This window comes from Polyodon spathula, chromosome 20 (assembly GCF_017654505.1).
Source record: "Polyodon spathula isolate WHYD16114869_AA chromosome 20, ASM1765450v1, whole genome shotgun sequence".
Taxonomy (NCBI): Eukaryota; Metazoa; Chordata; class Actinopteri; order Acipenseriformes; family Polyodontidae; genus Polyodon; species Polyodon spathula.
The window spans coordinates 21,919,097-21,937,775 of NC_054553.1; the positions used below are offsets into that span (position 1 = coordinate 21,919,097).

Below are 18,679 nucleotides of genomic sequence, written 5' to 3' on the forward strand. Positions count from 1 at the left end.
TATATATATATATATATATATATATATATATATATATATATATATATATATAGTGATGGAGTGTACATTCCAGAACAATATTGGTCAGCTGGGAGGCCGTGGCTGTAAGAAGCGTACACTCCATCTGCCTAAAGGTTGTACTGATGGTTTCAAAGGAAACTAAAATAATAAAATTGTGAAGGATTGGCTAAGGAAAGGAACAAAATGTGAAAGGAGAACATAAACCAACTGGATGGTAAACAAAGAAATTTAATAATGTAAAGTGTTTAGGATTAAAAACTAAAGATGGGTTAATTAATACACTTGGTAAATGATAATGGTGTGTTAAACAAATAATTACGTCTGGAAACTAATTAAATATTTTTAAAAGGTGTGAGTGTGTGTATTTGAGGGTGGTGATGGTCGGAGTTTGAGAGAGAGAGCGGAGAGAGAACGGAGAACGGTAAAAGTGAAAGGAGACTTGTTTTGAGGGTAAGCAGAATTAGCCTGCCCCTGTTTAGTTTAAAGGGAAAAATAACAAGTGTTTAGTTTAGGACCCGAGAACGGGGTAGGTTTGGTTTGTTTTCTGTTTGTTTTGTTTTCAAATAAAACCACGCTCCGGCGTGTTTCATTTCAAGTGTGGCTAACCACCACTTGCTGTCAGCTTAAGTAGTGTTATAATATATATATATATATATATATATATATATATATATATATATATATATATATATATATATTTATAAAACATTAATTAGCTGCACCTTAATATAAAGTGTTACTGATTAAATTGTAAACTAAATTTTGCAAGGAGGCTGTCCAGAGATCTCTGCTTTGCTCAGAAAGGCACTAAAACACATGAATTTTATCAAACCGGATCAAAAGAAAAGGTGAGTTTCTAAAAACCAAATGACAGATGAAGGAAAAGTAGTGAAAGAGATATGAAGCCATGGAATCTTGGATATCTTAAAACCCAAGTGACTAAAAATGGCAAAATAACGTATAGGGACATAGATTGTTTATGGGATTTGCTATCACGTCGTGGCATTTATTCTCTCGAACTCTGGCATTTACTGAACTGATACCTACAGTTTTTTTTTTTTTTTTTGGATCCTCTCGGTTTCATCAATTTCAACTCCACAGATTAATTTTTGCTGTGGCTCAGTCTTTTTGCCACAGTGTTGGGACTTGTTTAATGTTCAGTCTGGGGAAGTTATTAAACTTTTACGTGGTTAGCATATTGCTGAAGGCTGTACCGCTACATACTGGACAGTTTGAGATCTTTCAGCTACTTGGAAACAGGCCTAGATTGGCAAAATAACCTATTCAGCATGCATAACCTGCAATGAATGAATGACGAGGATTGCAACTGCAGATGACTTACGAACTGTGAGGGCGCTCAGGGCCTGATGACTGTGGAGGGCACTCAGGGTCCGAGTGAAAGATAAATTTGGCCGGAGGTCTCATCCGTGGGTGCACGACAGCTACCTGCGCGAGGCCGGCTGAAAAAACTATGAACAGTTACATGCACCCCAGTGCCGCAGATAGGAAGTAGCTATGGGCCACATCCCTCCAGGACGAGGCATGCTGCAAGGTGGTGGCTGGGGAGGATGGAGGCCAAAACAAAAAGAAGCGACATGAAAGAATAACACACAAAGCTTTTATACACTTGCTGATGACATACTGCTTAGGGGCAGATTCACCTTTGCAGAAAAGCAACCAAGTTTACAATTCTTGTTTGTACGTTTTCTTAAGTTCTTTCTAACTCTAAAAGTCAGCATCTGAAATGTTTATGCGATTTTAGCAATTGAAGCAACAGTAGCTGGTTTACAAAGACATATACACTCCCTCAAGGGGATACTTGAATTAGGTAAGGAAGAATGCTTGCATATTTTCTGCAGACTCTGTAGAAATTTATCAGAGTCTGTACACATGCAACGGAATCCACTTACAGAGCTCAGCTCTTGATAATTGCAGTCTGCATAGCATAGGAGGCATAACTATTTTCCATCAATATTTCATCAATTACACATATTTTTACAGCAATGGTATCACTACATAGAGGACCAGTGTTGGTATGTGGATAACGTAGTAATTAGTTCACAGAGCATAACTTTTGTTTGTAAGCATTGTTTTCCCACTGTAAATGATTATTATGTATTACAACTTTTTTTTTTTACAAAGTAATCTGATTTTAATCATCAATGTCTCTGTTGATCTGGAAATCAATGCCTAAATAGATGAAATTTTATATTTATGTTTACATATCTACCGGACTGAAACAAAGTAACCTCAACATATATATTTTTTATTGTTACTTGAACAGAGCAATAAATAGATTCAATTAATTCATATGACAAACTTTTGAGAGTAATAGATGGGCTTCATTGAGTTACAGGAAAATAATTCCATCTAGGGTTTACATGATGTCATAATAATAATAATAATAATAATAATAATAATAAATAATAATAATAATAATAATGTAAATTAAGGAAATATTAAATAATCTTAAATATAATTATTTTTGTTAATTTAGGAATGGTGAATTAAACTGGGTAGGATAATGAACTGCAAAAAAATAACTTATTTTTAACCCTTTGCGGATCAGGTCCGACATTACAATTTTCCCTTTCCAGTCGGATGTAAAGCACAGGAAAAAGCAGAGAAAACCTTTCAATGGCTGAGTGAGATTGACAGGAGCTGAATGAAACCAAAAAAAAAGGACGTATCTCATAGCCCCATCCACTAGAGATAACACGGACATAACAAAGGAGGTGGCTGCTTCTGCATCCAGCGCTCAAAGAATATCACGGACATTTGCAGAGCTTTTTGAGATATTATAGTAATAAAATAATGACTCAGATCGCATTATTGAGGAGTTTGGTGATAAAACGAGTGATCAGTAGAGGATTTATTAGTACGCATGTCTATAAAGAGGTATGTGAAAAATACAGCAAAAAGGGGTGGGGCTTGGCTGTAGATACAATACTGAGTGTCCTTTTGCTATTCAACGCCTTTTAAACCTGTTTTACTTAGAATAAAAAAAAAATTAAACAGTGCATGTAAAATAAGTGCATGTGAAAATAAATTGGAGCTGACGCGCCTGACAAGCGCTGAATAAATGGACTGCAAAGAGTTAAGGAAAAGGTGTTTCAAGGAGGTATGCTTTTTTAATTTATTTATTTCTTAGTTGCTGTCAGAGTTGAACATTATTTGTCTTGGTTGGTGCCTGAAAACCTGGTGGTTCCTTTACTGTTGTGGGGTGCATTTTTCTGGCATGGTTTGGGTGCACTCATTCCCTTAGAAGGCAAGGTCAATGCTAATCGCTACTTAATGGTACTGAGTGATCATCTTCACCCCATCTTGCAGCATTTCTTTCCTGCCGGGGGTGGGGGGGGTGGGGGTGTCTTCCAGGATGACATATGCCCCCATCCACAGAGCATGTGTGGTCACCCAATGCTTTGATGAGCACGATACTGATGTTATCCATATGTCATGGACTTCTCAGTTACCAGATCTAAACCCAATCGAGAATTTATGGGATATTCTGGAACGACGTCTAAGATGGCGTTTTCCACCTCCATCAACCAGGCGTGAGTTGATTGATTTTCTCGTGGAAGAACGGTGCCGCATCCCTCCTGCAGAATTCCCAAACAGTGCTTTTCTAAAGTATACATTTTTTTAACAGAAATAGGGGTGTTGCTTTAGCAGTATTACTTATCACAGAATCTGCCAATGATGCACATGACAAGGAACATTAACTTGGGCTTGAAAACATTTAAGATCGGTGTAGCAGGGAGAGATCTGTGCTGACTCTGCTGGCGTGTTCACGGGCTGCAGGAAGAGGGCTGCAGTCGCCCAACAACCGCCTGTGAGTCATGGCAGTGACACGGGGAGGTGGGAAAGTGGGTGTGTGGACTTTCCCCCTCTCTGAATGGCTGAAAGGCGAGTCTTGGGTGATTGTTGGTCCTATAAAATAACGCTCTGCTGTTTATTCAGGTCTGCCCTTATAGACTCACTGAGAGTGCGGAAAAGCTGGTCGCGGACCGAGAACCAGCCGGGAGAGAAAAAGACACGAAAGTGTCACAGTGAGACAGTGAGAGCGGGGAACCCTTGGGCAGAACCCTTAAAAATATAACAGAGCAGGCTAGGTAAACGGCAGTGTAGGACGGAGATCCGGGTCGTACGGGCAGTGGCGACCGGGATATTGCTGCAGAGTGCAGCACCTTTTATTTGTAGTTTTGTTATTGTGTTATTTTGTCCCTTGTTATTTATGCCTTCTGTTTTCATTGTTATTTCTTTGAGCACCTGCAAGATGCCGGTATTGTGTACCATCGCTTGGTATGCCCGTGGTTCTGTTTACCATTGTTGGTAAATCAGACCACAGACCCACAGCGCCATCTGCGCGATAAACTGAAAAACAGCACCCCGAAAACAAAACTGGGCACCTGTGCGGTGTTGCCAAATCCACCTGTCTGTCTCCTGTGTCAGTGAATTACCCACCACCCTTCCACAATCGGATTGATAACAAAGAGCACAGATCAAAAACCAATTGGCTTGCTGGCTGAAGAAACAAAACACTGTTGTTTTACAGGATAAGGGGACCATAACATAACTCACAAGCCAAACTATTAAAACCAAAACTACCCTAAAAATAAAAAGGATTCAATACGCTGCCATTCAGAGTGTATATATATATATATATATATATATATATATATATATATATATATATATACACACACACACACACACACACACACACACACACACACACACACACACACTACTGTATGGTGCTATATGTTAAATGAAAAAAAAAAGGTAGCTGTTAAATGGGTTGTATGATATTGTGATAAGGCAAAAGTCCTGTGCGTGTAGACAGTGTTTATATTCTGAATTAAGTTTGGAAGGGATGGGAATTAAAATCTCACCCCTGTCAAATTCATGTGCAGAATTGAGCTTGTGCTTTCTAAAGCTTTAGGTTACCGTAGGTATTATATATAAAAGCAACATCTTTTAAAACTTTGGGACCATTCACTCATTTCAAAAGTTACAGGGTTCTTCTTTATCAAAGTCATTTGCTGGGTACAAGGTCACATTACCAGCAAGATTGCAAGAAACTCCATGGAACACAGGATTTTGAAATTGAATCATTAGCTTTCTGACACAGGCCTCCCTCTCTCACAGACCTGCATATTGCAGGGGAAATCTTTCTGTTGTCTTGTTTCCGTACTTTCAAATTATTCATTAAGAGATAAGCCTACAATCCTGAATGAGTTTATAAATGAGCTTCACAAGCACTACAATCAAAAGTACACAGTATCTGTCACCTGTAGGCAGAGAGAAGAAACTGGGTAGACACATGATCAAGTATCTAGATTCCTCCAGACAGAATTTTTTTAAATGTTTTCCAATACAGTAAGTCTCTTATTTGTATAAAACATATTCCTGTCCCTTTCTTTTTTTGTAAACTTTGGCTTTCATTTTAAACAAAATTAATAGAGATATGCTGTCTGTCTAAGCAGTAAGTTATTAGAAAGTTAATATTTCATAGGACACATCAGAGGAAATTGTTTAACCTGCAAATAAGCAGATGCAGGACATCCAAGCTGTTTCACCCTGTGTGTCAGGTGCGCTGTGTCGAAGGGGATGTGACAGGGAGGGCTTTCAATTTGAGGATCTTGTAAAGACAAAAACACTCCAGTACCCGTTGCTAACAGTCTCTTAAAAATCAGCTTTGGGATTGTCCGCGTGAATAATATCTCTTTTTTAAGCAACATATTTTTCATATTCACTATGGCAGGATGGCTGGGTGAAAACACAAGTGTATTGCAGGGTGTCGCAAATGCGCTCTTTCTTTAATGAATCAAAATAACAAACACAAGCACACAAAACAAAACAGCACAGTGGCCAAAATAAACAGACACAGTAATTCAATCCAGGTTTAATCCAGCACGAGTAGCAATTGTTTTTAGTTATTTTGTTCTTAATTTCTCTCCGTTTTCTTTGTCCTTTACTCCAACAACCCCCAACTCCGGTCAGCAAAAGCTGCTGGTTTATATAGTGCTTGAGGGATAAACTGGTTACCAATTACCTTGTTTATCCACATTCTGCACAGGTTTTCTAATAAATGTGATCGACAGCTTATTTGTCAATAAATGATTAGCTGCCATCCCTGCATCCTCACGGATGTAGTTTGACAGAGACGAGAAGCAAACATCATCCCTGCCAACTACATGTAACAAAAATAAACACAGATCCATTAAACAATAACAATAATACAAAAATAATAGAAATAAACATAGGGGCGGAGTGTACCCAGTGCTCGAGTCCGGCCGGAATGTTCCTGCACTTTTTTGGTATGTATCAATCTGTTCAACTCCACCACACTTTCCTTTACCACTACACCACTGACAGTAATGTCTGATAAAAAACGTAATGGGATACTGTCCTACCTTTCTGTCGTTAACAAGAAGCCTAAAAACAACTTTGACAGGTAAATTCAATTTACGTATTTTCACATAAATGTACAATACAGTATTTAATAAAAATAAATACATAAAAACAGCAGGGGTGTAACTGTTACAGTATGTACACTTTAGCGCTGTAAGTTATGTGCATGTTTGTTACATAAATTCATGAAGACCTTTTATTTCTAGTTACATATGTTTGAAACACTAGTCTTACCATATATTAAAGTTAAGAAAAGTAACTGCTTTAGTGCACTGGGCCAGTGTTATTAATATAAATGATGTATTTTTTTGTACCATTAAAATGATTATACCAGAGAAAACATGCAAACAATTATTCTACAATTGCCTTAATGTGCAACCAATTACATATACAGTAGTGAGTGACTTATGCACCAAATAGTAACTCATGATTTCTATACCCCCTCAGAGGATCATCAAATTAATATTACTCTCCAATTCTATCTTTAACGCTCACTGCTTTAGAGGTTTCTTTTCCGTAACATGTTTATCAGCAGATAAGTTGACAACCAAAATACATGAAATCGTACCTGGAACAAAGCTCCCTTGGACAACCTCTTTGTAAGCCCACCAGCCTTCATTGAATTTTGGTGAATTTTGCTGAGCTGAAAAAGAAGACAGAAATACACATTACTTTTATACATTAAAACGTTCACAAGGGGCATTGCAATCCATTCATTATTAGTGCTTAAATAAAAAAATTAATAAAATGTTGGACACAATTTGTGAACTGGGTAGCTTTTATTCACAATATGTTTCACCCTCCGTTCCTTACACTATTAGTATGGAAATAAGACCTGTCATGTTGTGTCAGCTGTACAAGCAAAGCTACATTACTAAGGATTTGCACTTTATAATTGGTTGGCTAGGCATTGTTTCAACTACAAAAAAAGGCTGTGACCTGGAATTACAGTCAAGGTTTCTCGGATGTTGTATTGTACATTAGAGTCAATAAAGCTGCTCTTAGAATAGTGGCAATAACAAAAACTGAACATGAAATTAGGTTGTGTACTGAAAGCAAACACAAAAGAATAAAGTAGAAAAGCTCAATACTTAATAAATTACGTATTGAAGGGGTGTGCAGAGAACCCATTACTTCTACTCTGGAAACCAATACTCATATTAGGCTTTACTCAGATGGCATAAGTCAGGCATAGGGCTTCTGTTTTTCAGGTGTTATTAATTGTATTTTTTTTATTTATTTATTTATTTATTTATAGCTATTTTTTTTTATGTAAATCGTTTTTTTTAAGGGGCTTTCATTTTCGATACACTGTAAAAAAAAATAGTGTTTTCGGTTACTTTCCAAAATGCTTGAGCGTTTTTTTTTTTTTTTTTTTTTTTTTTTGGGGGGGGGAGGTTTGTGTCAAAATATGTATAGTAACTTGAGAGTACGTGCACACTTTAGTTGTACCTTCTTTCCTTTGCTGTATTCCACAACGAAATCACTATGGGCACATTTCTTCTGGGGTTTTTGTGTGTAGGCATTTTTGTACATCTCGCCACAATTCTGTTTTAAATCCTTATCTTAACTGTAACACAGCTTCAAGTCCGGCTAACAAGCCTCCATCCTGATTGTAATCCTGATTGTAATCTCGTTTCAGATCTCACAAGTGGAGTCTCTAATAGAAATGTAGGAATGTGCTGTCACTCAGTAGTTGGGCCGTGTTGGATACAAGTCAGGAAGGACATGTTTTTATTATTATTTTTGTAGTAGATTTTATTTTTTTAATGGGAAAAGGGTCAAGTAAATATGAATAGATTAACCATTTCCACAGTTTTTCCGGTGTTTTCCGATGTTTATTGGCTATCCACCAATTAATTTATTTTTTGTATTAGGGGTGTTTTATCAGGTTTAATCGGTTAAAACCGAAAATCACTTAAGCCCTAGTCATGAAATATGTTATGCACATTCATCATAAGTTGTGTTCTATGAAAATACAGCAGGCCAATGTTTTCCTTTTCTTTATTCTGGCTATAGCCGGGATGCGTCTAATATGTCTATCACCTCTTGGGCAGATCAGGTAAAAAAATCTCAATGCAAGGTACCGGGTGATACCGAAATATAACTGCACTTCACTTCTATAAGACAAATAGATAAACTACAGTAGAACATATCCGATTGAATTGACTCCAGGGGTCTATCAGATATGTGAAAATATACCATCTCAGAGGGAGCTGTTATACTACACTGTAGTTGCTTTATTAATGTCGAGGGATTATAAATGAACGATGTCAGGTACATCAGTGAGCCTAAAACTGCAAAGTACGGTACCGCATGTCTACTATACAAGAAAAATGGATTGCAAAACAAAGCACTGTAATACAGTATTTGGCCATTTATAAAATAGCATTCCACAAAACACTTCCCGTGCTTTCAGTCTATGCTAAAGTAATCAGATAGGTCTTTTTGCAGATTTTGTTAACCAGAGACAGGAACAACAACAAGACAGCGAATACATACACTCATACTGCTTTTTAACAGTACAGTAATTCTATTAATCCCTTTCCTTAATGTTTTATTTAACATGGTATGCATTACAAATAATCATTGTTCCTGGGTGATGTAATAAAGATATGAGGAAGGTAAAGGACAAGGTTTCCATGTGTATAACCCATACTAAACAGATTTGACAAGGAGACAAGTGAGCGTAAGCATACTCATGTAGTTATTTACATGAGACAACCCCCCCTGAGCTCAGCTGTGACACGCTGTCCTTGATCTCATCAAAACCAATAGCCTACACAGTGCGCTTAATACCTGAACATGTTTAGGATAAAATAGTATGAAAACAAAATCAGTCGTCCTTCCCAAGGAGGCTTCAGAGTTTGATCTGACAGTCTATCACACTGCTATCATCCTCCTTCACATTCCTCGGAACAAGACAGAGCCCTGCATATCGGAAGAGTATTGTGCTGCGATGTTCGTACACTGGAGGTCATCCATGTGCTGCTATGTAAGCACAAACAGTAGAGCTCAGACCATGGGAACAGTTCTTTATGTTTTTTAGACAATGGCAAGCTGGTAGATGGATTGCAAAAAGATCTGCTTATGCTTTCTGAAACAGACAGTAAGGTAACAGCACACTCTCTAAGGGGAGTATCTACACCTTGAGGAACGTCCAGATCACAAGCATCTGCAAATCGAATACTTGGCCCACTCTTCACACCTTCAGAAAGCATTACAACCTCCACCTACCTTTACTCTGTCTGATCGGGAGCAGCTGTCGGAGAACTCTTCCTCCCCCCCTGTATTTCTCTTTTATATATATAAAACATGTGCAGTTCATTAAGGATCGGTAATAATCTATATTTACCTGTAATTAGGTATTGAACCCACTGCCCATCTGCCCTTACTTACAAAGACATTCCACAGCCACAAATGCCAGTTTCATTCTTTCTGAGTTCAAATGTATGGTGTTAATTCAGCCCCTGAAGTAATCAAACTATGATCAAGGGAAAGCAGACATTTCACAAGTGTTCATAGCATATTGCAGTTAAGTTTGACAATGAGTGAATCATTTTGTACAAGTAGCAAAAGGCATTTGATAGTTTTTTGTTCTACTGTATTTTTATTAAACAACTCAATGTCATGATGCTATTTCTTACCATAATACTAGTTATAATATTGAACCGTTGTCTTTGCGTTCAGTTTTTAGTCAAGAACATATTTTTATATTGAATAAAAAACTAAAACTAAAGAAATTCAAACAGTGTTTAGCGACTTGCTTACATTAAATATATTTAACGTAATATATAAAATTTCTCATGTGAACTCACACTGTATGCTCTGTCCACCTGTCACAAAGACGGCTGCAGAAACAGACGTCAGACCAGAAACAGGAAATAAATGACAGAGAGAGGTGGAGTTTGGTGGAGCTGAGCGAATAGTTTCGCTCAGCATTTAATAAATGAATAGACAGCCAGAAAATAAACGGTTGTAACAAACACATTCGCCAAAACAAGAGACAAACAAAACGGACTAACACTTACACAAAACACGGTGAGCAGATATTTTAACTTTGCGTTATTATTTTATTATTTATTACTTCCGTCTCCAATCCCATTCTCCACTCACCGAACATCCAACCCCAAGTATGTGAAAACATGCTGCATTTATGCAGCTGTACCGAGACTCGACTGCTAATCAATCATTCAACTGGAGTTGCGGTACAACTGCACGTGAATTAATAAAGTGCAATTCCCCGTGCTCAAATATTATTACTTTTTACCTGCACGTGAAGTGCTGTGCAATCCTCGTCCCTAAATACAAATATACATTTTAAACACTTGTGTTACACAGACCAGTTTATATCCTGTGTACCAATGACTATACACCAACATTAAAACACAACAAAAAATACACACAGGAGCGGGCACTTTGCCACACCACCACATTTACTAAATCACAGAATACAGTACAGGGTAAAGGGTTATTTGATTAGAATAGACAGGCCATTTAGCGTGCTCTCAGTGAACCAGCAGTGCTTTTTAAGGTTTTTCTCATTTCAAAATGTTTGTGTACTCAATAAATGATCAGTTCCCTCCATTTCGTTCAGTCTCGTACTTTTTTTTTTATTTTTATATTATGCTCTTATATTAAACAGCTCTTGTTTGAGCCTGGCTTGGCTTAACCATAACCATTACAAACTTGGCAACCATTAACGGAAGTAAAACTGAAACTGAAATATAATTTGGATTTATCATTTTATCATTTTAAACTAACTTAATAAGAGGGAGTTTCAAGACTCCGATACAACTAGCCTGCAGAATTACAAAGACACAGGCTGCATGTTCTGGGCCATGTGCCCAACTGATTTGTAAATTCATCAGGTTTCAAAAACAAATTTATAATTATAGTATCTCAAGACTGCATTATGACATGAGTGATTGAGTATTATGTGATGTGGAACTTTGCAATGTGCTCCATCCATAGTACCGTACTAAAGGGCTTTTGTAAAACTGCCCCAAATAAAATTGTACTGTAGCCTGTTGTCTATAGCAGTTAGGGACAGATACAATCATAAACGTTTCGATTCCTGGTAATTTATCTGACATATTTGCAGTAGTTTACATTCAGTGATAAAGAACAAATGAAAATGCAGCTTAGGTATGAATATCTATGGAACCTATACGGAACAGAAAATGACATAATGTGTACTATGGTACGACTGGTAATAAACGCGTGTGTGTGTGGGGGGGGGGGGGGGGGGGGTTCTGTAATGATTTAGCAAGTTATTTAATTTGGTAACGTCTAATTATTTAAACTAAACTTTACATGGCATCCTTTTCCAACCAGGGGAAGGGCTATGATTGGATCCAAATTTTGGACCCCCGGGGTACCTTATTTAGTAACCCTATTGCTGGATCACTACAGTACCGCAAATTAAAGAAACCCAGAAAACCAAAAAAAAAAAGAACAAAAATTTCAAAAAATTAAAAAATAGCAAAAAAAAAAAGTAAAAAAAAGGGAGAGGGGTCAGAGCAGATTGTGCGACACCCAAGATCAGTAACTTATAGGAAACCACAAGGCTACCATTCCCCAATTTGTCATGCATGAAATATTGAAATAATGAATTTCTCCAGGCAACATCGGGTACTTCAGCTAGTTAAATCTAATTCTCTTCAATCTGACCCTTTCAAAACATTAACAATTATTTGTATTTGTTTTTTCCACCTATTATTATAGCCTTGCAATGGTGTTTGGCATTTTCAAGAACGAATGGCTACCACTGATGACACGAATGCACGTCGTTTCAGTTCATGTTGGAAATGACAATCAACACTTATTGAACCGATACATTACCACAACAAAAGATAAATAAATCATGTACCATAGACCACCCCACTACGGACTTCAACTGAAATCTCCAGTTGATCTTTTGTCACTATAAATTAAAGGAGTGGATAAATTCAACATACTTAGTGGACACATCATTTCTAGAAACATTAAATCAAACTTTTCAGAGGTGGGGTTTAGTGCTGCATGAACCAATTATTTGGACTGAGCTCTTCACAGACATCAGGTGCTAACCATCAGGTCAGGGGCATTGGTGTTGATTGGGGTAATTTACCACTGAAACAAGTGAAGAAACAGCTGCTTGGATTTGTGATGATTTCTGCTCTGTAGATGCAACAAAGCCCTTCAAGGTGTCGGTATACGTTGAATATACAGACTTCTCTCAACTTCGTCTCGGGCCACATAACGCCCCGAGGCATCCATATATTCGAAAATACAGACATCCTGTCTGTCCTTATTGCATACTAATACAGTGTTCGAGGCCTCTTCTCATAATATATCTCTAAAAGTTTGATTGACTTTCATCTAGAACCGGGGGACAACGTGGGACATAAAGCAGTGCTATATTTTCCACTCTGTAGCAGTATTAAACTGCTGACAAGGTTAATATCAGCTAAAAATCTGAGATGTAGGGTAAGGTACAATATTATGTTGAACAGCCAGAGAAAGACATTAGGATTTCAGAGCAGTAACTGTCATACCAGCCTGCTGTAAGTGCATTATTTATCTTGATAGAAATGTAATGTAAATGCTTTTCTGTCACCTCCACTTTTGAAATGAATAAAACAATCCATATACATGCTTTAAAAGACCTGTTTCAGTTTAACTTTTTTTTTACACAAGGAAAAGAATCCTTGACTATCAAGAACTCATTTATATTTAATAGGTCAATTTAAAACCAATAGCTAACTGATACACTTGCACTACAAATAAAGTCATGCAGAATGCACATATTGCATTGTAGGATGTGTAACACAAAAAGCAATCAACGCTTTAAAAGATTCTAGTGCCCATCATCTGGGGGACATTACCAGATCATTGATTGTTGTATTTTCTATCTGTTTATTGCTACATTATTCAAGCTAAAGTGAAGGACCATAGTAAATGATCCATGTTGCAACACTGTTCAGTCATGTGAAAAGCACTTTGAAGAATAAAATACAACACAGTTAGACCCGGGGATGGGATTTAAGAATACTAGGAAGGATTGGTCACAATAAATAATAGTGTCTTTAACTGGAATATAAGAAGAAGAAGAAGAAGAAGAAGAAGAAGAAGAAGAAGAAGAAGAAGAAGAAGAAGAAGAAGAAGAACTGCCAGGCAGTTTTACGGCTCCCAAGCCCCAGTACCACTACCAAACCCTTAAGCAATTACTGGAAGAAGTGGGTTTAGTTTTTGATATTTGACAAGTTTGAAATCAGTACACTAGTTCTCCAGATGAAGATTTCGAAAGTTTTTTTTTCCAAAAATTGCATCAGGCAGCCATCTTGGTTCATGCACAAACATCATTTTTGAAAAAGATTAATTGTACTGACACAGACATGATGTTTTTCAGGTCTGGAGTTAATCAAATAAACCATTTTTAAACTGAAGCAGTTTTAAATTTAATTTTGAATTCCATTGTCCTCAGGATGATGCCTACCAAGTTTAGAGTTAGCTGGTTAATTGCTATAAAAACTAGGGATGCCAAATGATTCTCACTTGAATTACACGACTTGTTCAAAATGATTATTATTACTTTTAATGGTCCTTTCTGAATAACTGTGCCAGTTACAACAAATAATCTTATTATGATAAAATGTTTTAATTTGTTTTTCAAGATGGAGAGCATTTATGGGCCAACTGGCCTTCTCTTGTTCGTACATTTTCTTACATGTTCTTATATTTATGTGATTCAATTGAGTTAGAGTATTTGGTCATTTTGCAGGTTGTCAGCTAATCCAAAATGACCCACAAAAAACTTGGACAAGGACAAATATGTGTCCTTGTGCTCGCATACCTTTCTTTACCAGCTATGCCAATAGCTCACAGGCTAAAAGTGTCCAACCTTTAGCCAACCGCTCTGTCTTAGACCATGGCATTAATGGTGACTTTTATACAAAACAGATCAATAGAGGCTAAAGTAGTTTTAATATATACAAATAGAGTAAATCAATTACTATAACATATTTTTGAACACATTTATTTTTAAAATTCCAAAGTTTGGTTTAACTTAACCTCCCCTGCCTAGAATGTATTCTTGTTACAAAATATATCTAAAAATATGATTCTCAATGTCAAGTCATTCACTGTGGTTTGATATCAGCACAATCAGTGGCAGCAAGAGGAACTCAATAGCAAACGGTACTGTTTTGTAATAGAGACCAGTATAGTGACCTGAATTTTAAACAGCAAAAAAAAAAAAAAAAAAAAAAATCATGGAAAGGACAAATGACACATGGGATGGAATATGAAGCTGTAATACACATGGGATGGAATATGAAGCTTATACTATATATATATAGACTATATATATATATATATATATATATATATATATATATATATATATAAGTAAAATAAAAATAACTTATCCTCAACTACAAAAAAAGTATATACTTAGTTACTGTGTTTTCTTCTGTTCTGTTTATATTTAAAATGATAGTATCAATAAGGGGTCATTTAGAGGTCGATCACGTCTTATCAATTTGTGGGTTTTTTTCAGGAATCTGAACTGCAAGGATGATCTTTTGTCTATTACTCCAGCAAGTCGGAGACAAATTGATAAAATAATAAAAACAGTAAGAAACAATAATTTCTGTGAAACCTTTTAAATTGTTGCTGTAATGTCCACCTGCGGTGCTTGTTTCGTTAAGCTGCAAGCCAAGTGAAATTGATGCATTTTAACACTTTATTTATTATGGTGGTTTGATCAGCTTTTGTATTCCCCTGTTTATAAGTGTGTTATGTTAAATGCATCAGGAACTGTTAATGTTACTGTGACAGGATGCTTTGTAGTGATCAATTAGTTTTGTAACATGTGTCTTCAACATAAGAGTGGGGAGGTGAAATCCCTTTACTTTACCAGACACAGGCTGAGGATGGTTTTGCAACTTGTGTACTTGAATAGATATGACAGTGGTAAAAAAAAGTAATGCATTGGTCATTACCTAATACAAATTTGTATACAAGTCTTATTCTTCTGTGTATGAATGGTGCATGAAGAGGTGCAACATCATAATAATAAACAGTAGATCAAATTCCTTTCTTTATTATTTAAAAAGGAACAAAACAGAGCAATGTTTCAGCCAGATGGCCTTCATCAAGCTGTAGTGAATAGACACAGCACTTTGTTTTCCAATATTGCAATACTGTACCATCCCTTGTCATTTTAAAATGCTTCATCCGATCTGTATGTCTAATTATTATCTGAGACGCAAAACTGGTATTGAAGTACTCTGATTTGAAAAGAGGCTGTTAAAGGCAGTTCTGCTTCCCAAAACAACACGGTGTCACAAGAAATTGGTAGACGAGGGAAAAAAGAACATATTGCCTTTATTGTGCATGCACAAATATGTGCATTTACCGGGAGGTTTCGCCAAGTCACTTTTGTATTAGGGGACTCATCATCAAGCAGACAGTATCGCTTAGTGATAATCACTGGTTTTGTTTTAACATTGCTCAGATAAAATCGTATAAAAGTAGAAAACTGCATAATGGTGATAGGATGAGTATTAGGTTCAAGCATTTTATGTGAAAACAATTCTGGTACTGTACGACATCGAGATGCTTCACGAAGTTCACTCTACTTATAATGATATATCAGTTGTTTTATCTATTGACCTCATTTAATCACAATAGATACCTTTGCAAAGAACAGAAGTGGTAAACACTCGCACCACAGTTTAACACAGTGAAAACAAAATCTACATTATTGGATCTCTGGGTTAAATCGTGCAATTAGTTAGATGTGTTATTTAACTTTAACAAAAACTAGTTTGTGTCCTTTTTTTTTTAACATATATTACATATTTATTTGATCAGCAAGGTCAGAAACTGCACTTTGCTACATACATATAATCATTGCTATTAATATCACTTTTTTATCTGTATAGTTCACCTTTCAAATAAAACTATTTTTATGTATACATACATACAGACATATATATTTCTTTAGTAAAACGATTTGAAGTGTAGGGTATGTGTATTAAATTATTTGAAATACATTTTATGAATCTCTTAAATATTCAACATTTGTGTCAACGATTAACAATCTTAAAAAAACAGAATACACTATTAAAGATTTTAATAGTGCCATTACTCACTGTGTCCCTTAGGTGACACAACCACTCAACTGGTACACTGTCTGTTTAAAAATAGTGACACCTCCACAGTTGCCATGGTGGCTGTGTCACACTACAGACACCTACAAGATAACTCAAGAAATACTGGGCAGGATTTTCAAAAACAAGTGTTATTGTACCAAACTCGTGCTATAGTAACAAGAGCTTTAGTAGTGAGTGATTTTCAAACGAAATCTGTTAATTACATCTATCTGTTAATGCTTTGGAATGGAGTCGATGAAGGTCGTTAATGAACACCTTTCTCGCTAAAAAGCTTAATTATTGCAGGTCACGTACATCACTTACTGTCTCAACAATTAAATAAGGGGAACTCGTTAATCAAAATGCTTGTTAACAAGATCATGAAAAATTAATGAAAGCATAATTCACTGTTATGGAAACTACTAGCGTATAGCGAAACGGCTTCCTCACCAGCAGAAGCCAAATGGAAGCCATCTTAGATGGGGGTAAGCCATCTATCTATATTGGCTGGAATTTATTTTCTTATACTGACATATACATATTTTAGTATTTGTGTTTGTAGTTGTTAGCTATTATACATCTATACCTCACAATATACATTTTTATACATATTAAACGTTGATAATATTGTTAGATATGACACATACCTGATTGGTGTTTGTAGTTGTTAGCTATTATACATCTATACTGTGTATGTAACATTTCATTATACATTTATTAAGCATTTAAAATTATGATAGAACTCCCCAACCCAATCCACAATTTGTTTATAGTTAATTGTTGGGTGAATTCCTCTAATCATGCATTCTCTCTGGTACTGTTTGCTCTCCTCCATGATAAATAAACTCAACATGAATAGAAGTAGCCACCAAACACTTACAGTATTATAAGAAGATGCTATAATATGTGCATACAGATGTGTGACAGTGAGAGTGTACATTGTACATAGTGTGGGGGGTGTCTCACAACATTACAAATACGTTAGGCAAAATCCATGTCAATGATCTCAATCACATTGGGTATTCCATTCATATCAGTGGCGATATTACTTGAAAGCGAGCCCCATATTGTACTTTTGAACTATTAGATGAAATGTTTTCAGAATACTTAACAACGCACATAACAAAGGAGGTAGCTGCTTCCGCATCCAGCGCTCAAAGAATATCACAGACATTTACAGAGCTTTTTGCGATGTTATAGTAATAAAATAATGACTTGGAGTGATCAGATTTATCAGTATGCACGTCTATAAAGAGGAATGTGAATAATACAGCGAACAAGAGGTAGGGCTTGGCTGGAGATGTAGTACTGATGGCATTTTGCCATGCAATGCCTTTAAACTGTTTTACTCAGAAAAAAAAAAAAAATTAAACAGCCAGTGTAAAATAAACAGCGAATGTGAAAATAAAATGGACCTGACACGCCTGACAAGCAATGAATAAATGGACTGCAAAGGGTTAATGCATCGCTTTTCTTTCAATACAAAAATTATATTTTAAAACAAAGTATACTTTCAACACCAACTCTTGTCCTGGCCTGTTATATTCTGTGTAAAAAACATAAACTATAAATACATAAGAATAGAAAAAGTACCCCATTTCATAGTCTAAACCACATCTCCTTGTAGTTCTAATAATACTTTTCCATTCATTAAAATAGTCCTCTAAATTCCACCACATTTCACTGTCTTTCTATTCCTCATTTGTTGGAGGATAAGACTGACCCCATTTACAAACATGTATTAACTGATTCTGATTATTCTAGTGTGCTGGGAAACCTTTGTTCAACTCAGAAACCAAAACTGCAAGTGCCGTTAAAATGCATCTCTGGCTCTGATTTTCATATATAAAGTGACCAGACAGCAGTTTACTTAACAAAGATTTTGATCATTTCAAGCTAATGTGTCACTTTAGACAACACAACTCTTGGAACATATCTTTGCCATGAAAAAAAACAAACAAACAAAAAAAAAAACTAATGCTTTTCAACAAAACAGACAATAGCTTGAGTGTGCAAAGTAAATTAAAAGCAGAGTTATTAGTTATTATTGGGTTGCCTGTTAGCTTATTGGGTGTTATCTGTGTGTACTACTGCACAAC

At 36.1% G+C, this 18,679-nt stretch overlaps 1 protein-coding gene across 1 annotated transcript in view; it reads right to left on the reverse strand.

Moving 5' to 3' along the window:
- The window catches only part of LOC121295314 (carbonic anhydrase-related protein 10), a 133,194-nt gene that overhangs the window by 102,566 nt on the left and 11,949 nt on the right, over positions 1-18,679 (reverse strand). Inside the window, exon 3 of the mRNA XM_041219791.1 lies at positions 7,007-7,081. Within this exon, the coding sequence (XP_041075725.1) occupies positions 7,007-7,081 (75 nt within the window). The remainder of the gene's footprint in view (positions 1-7,006; positions 7,082-18,679) is intronic.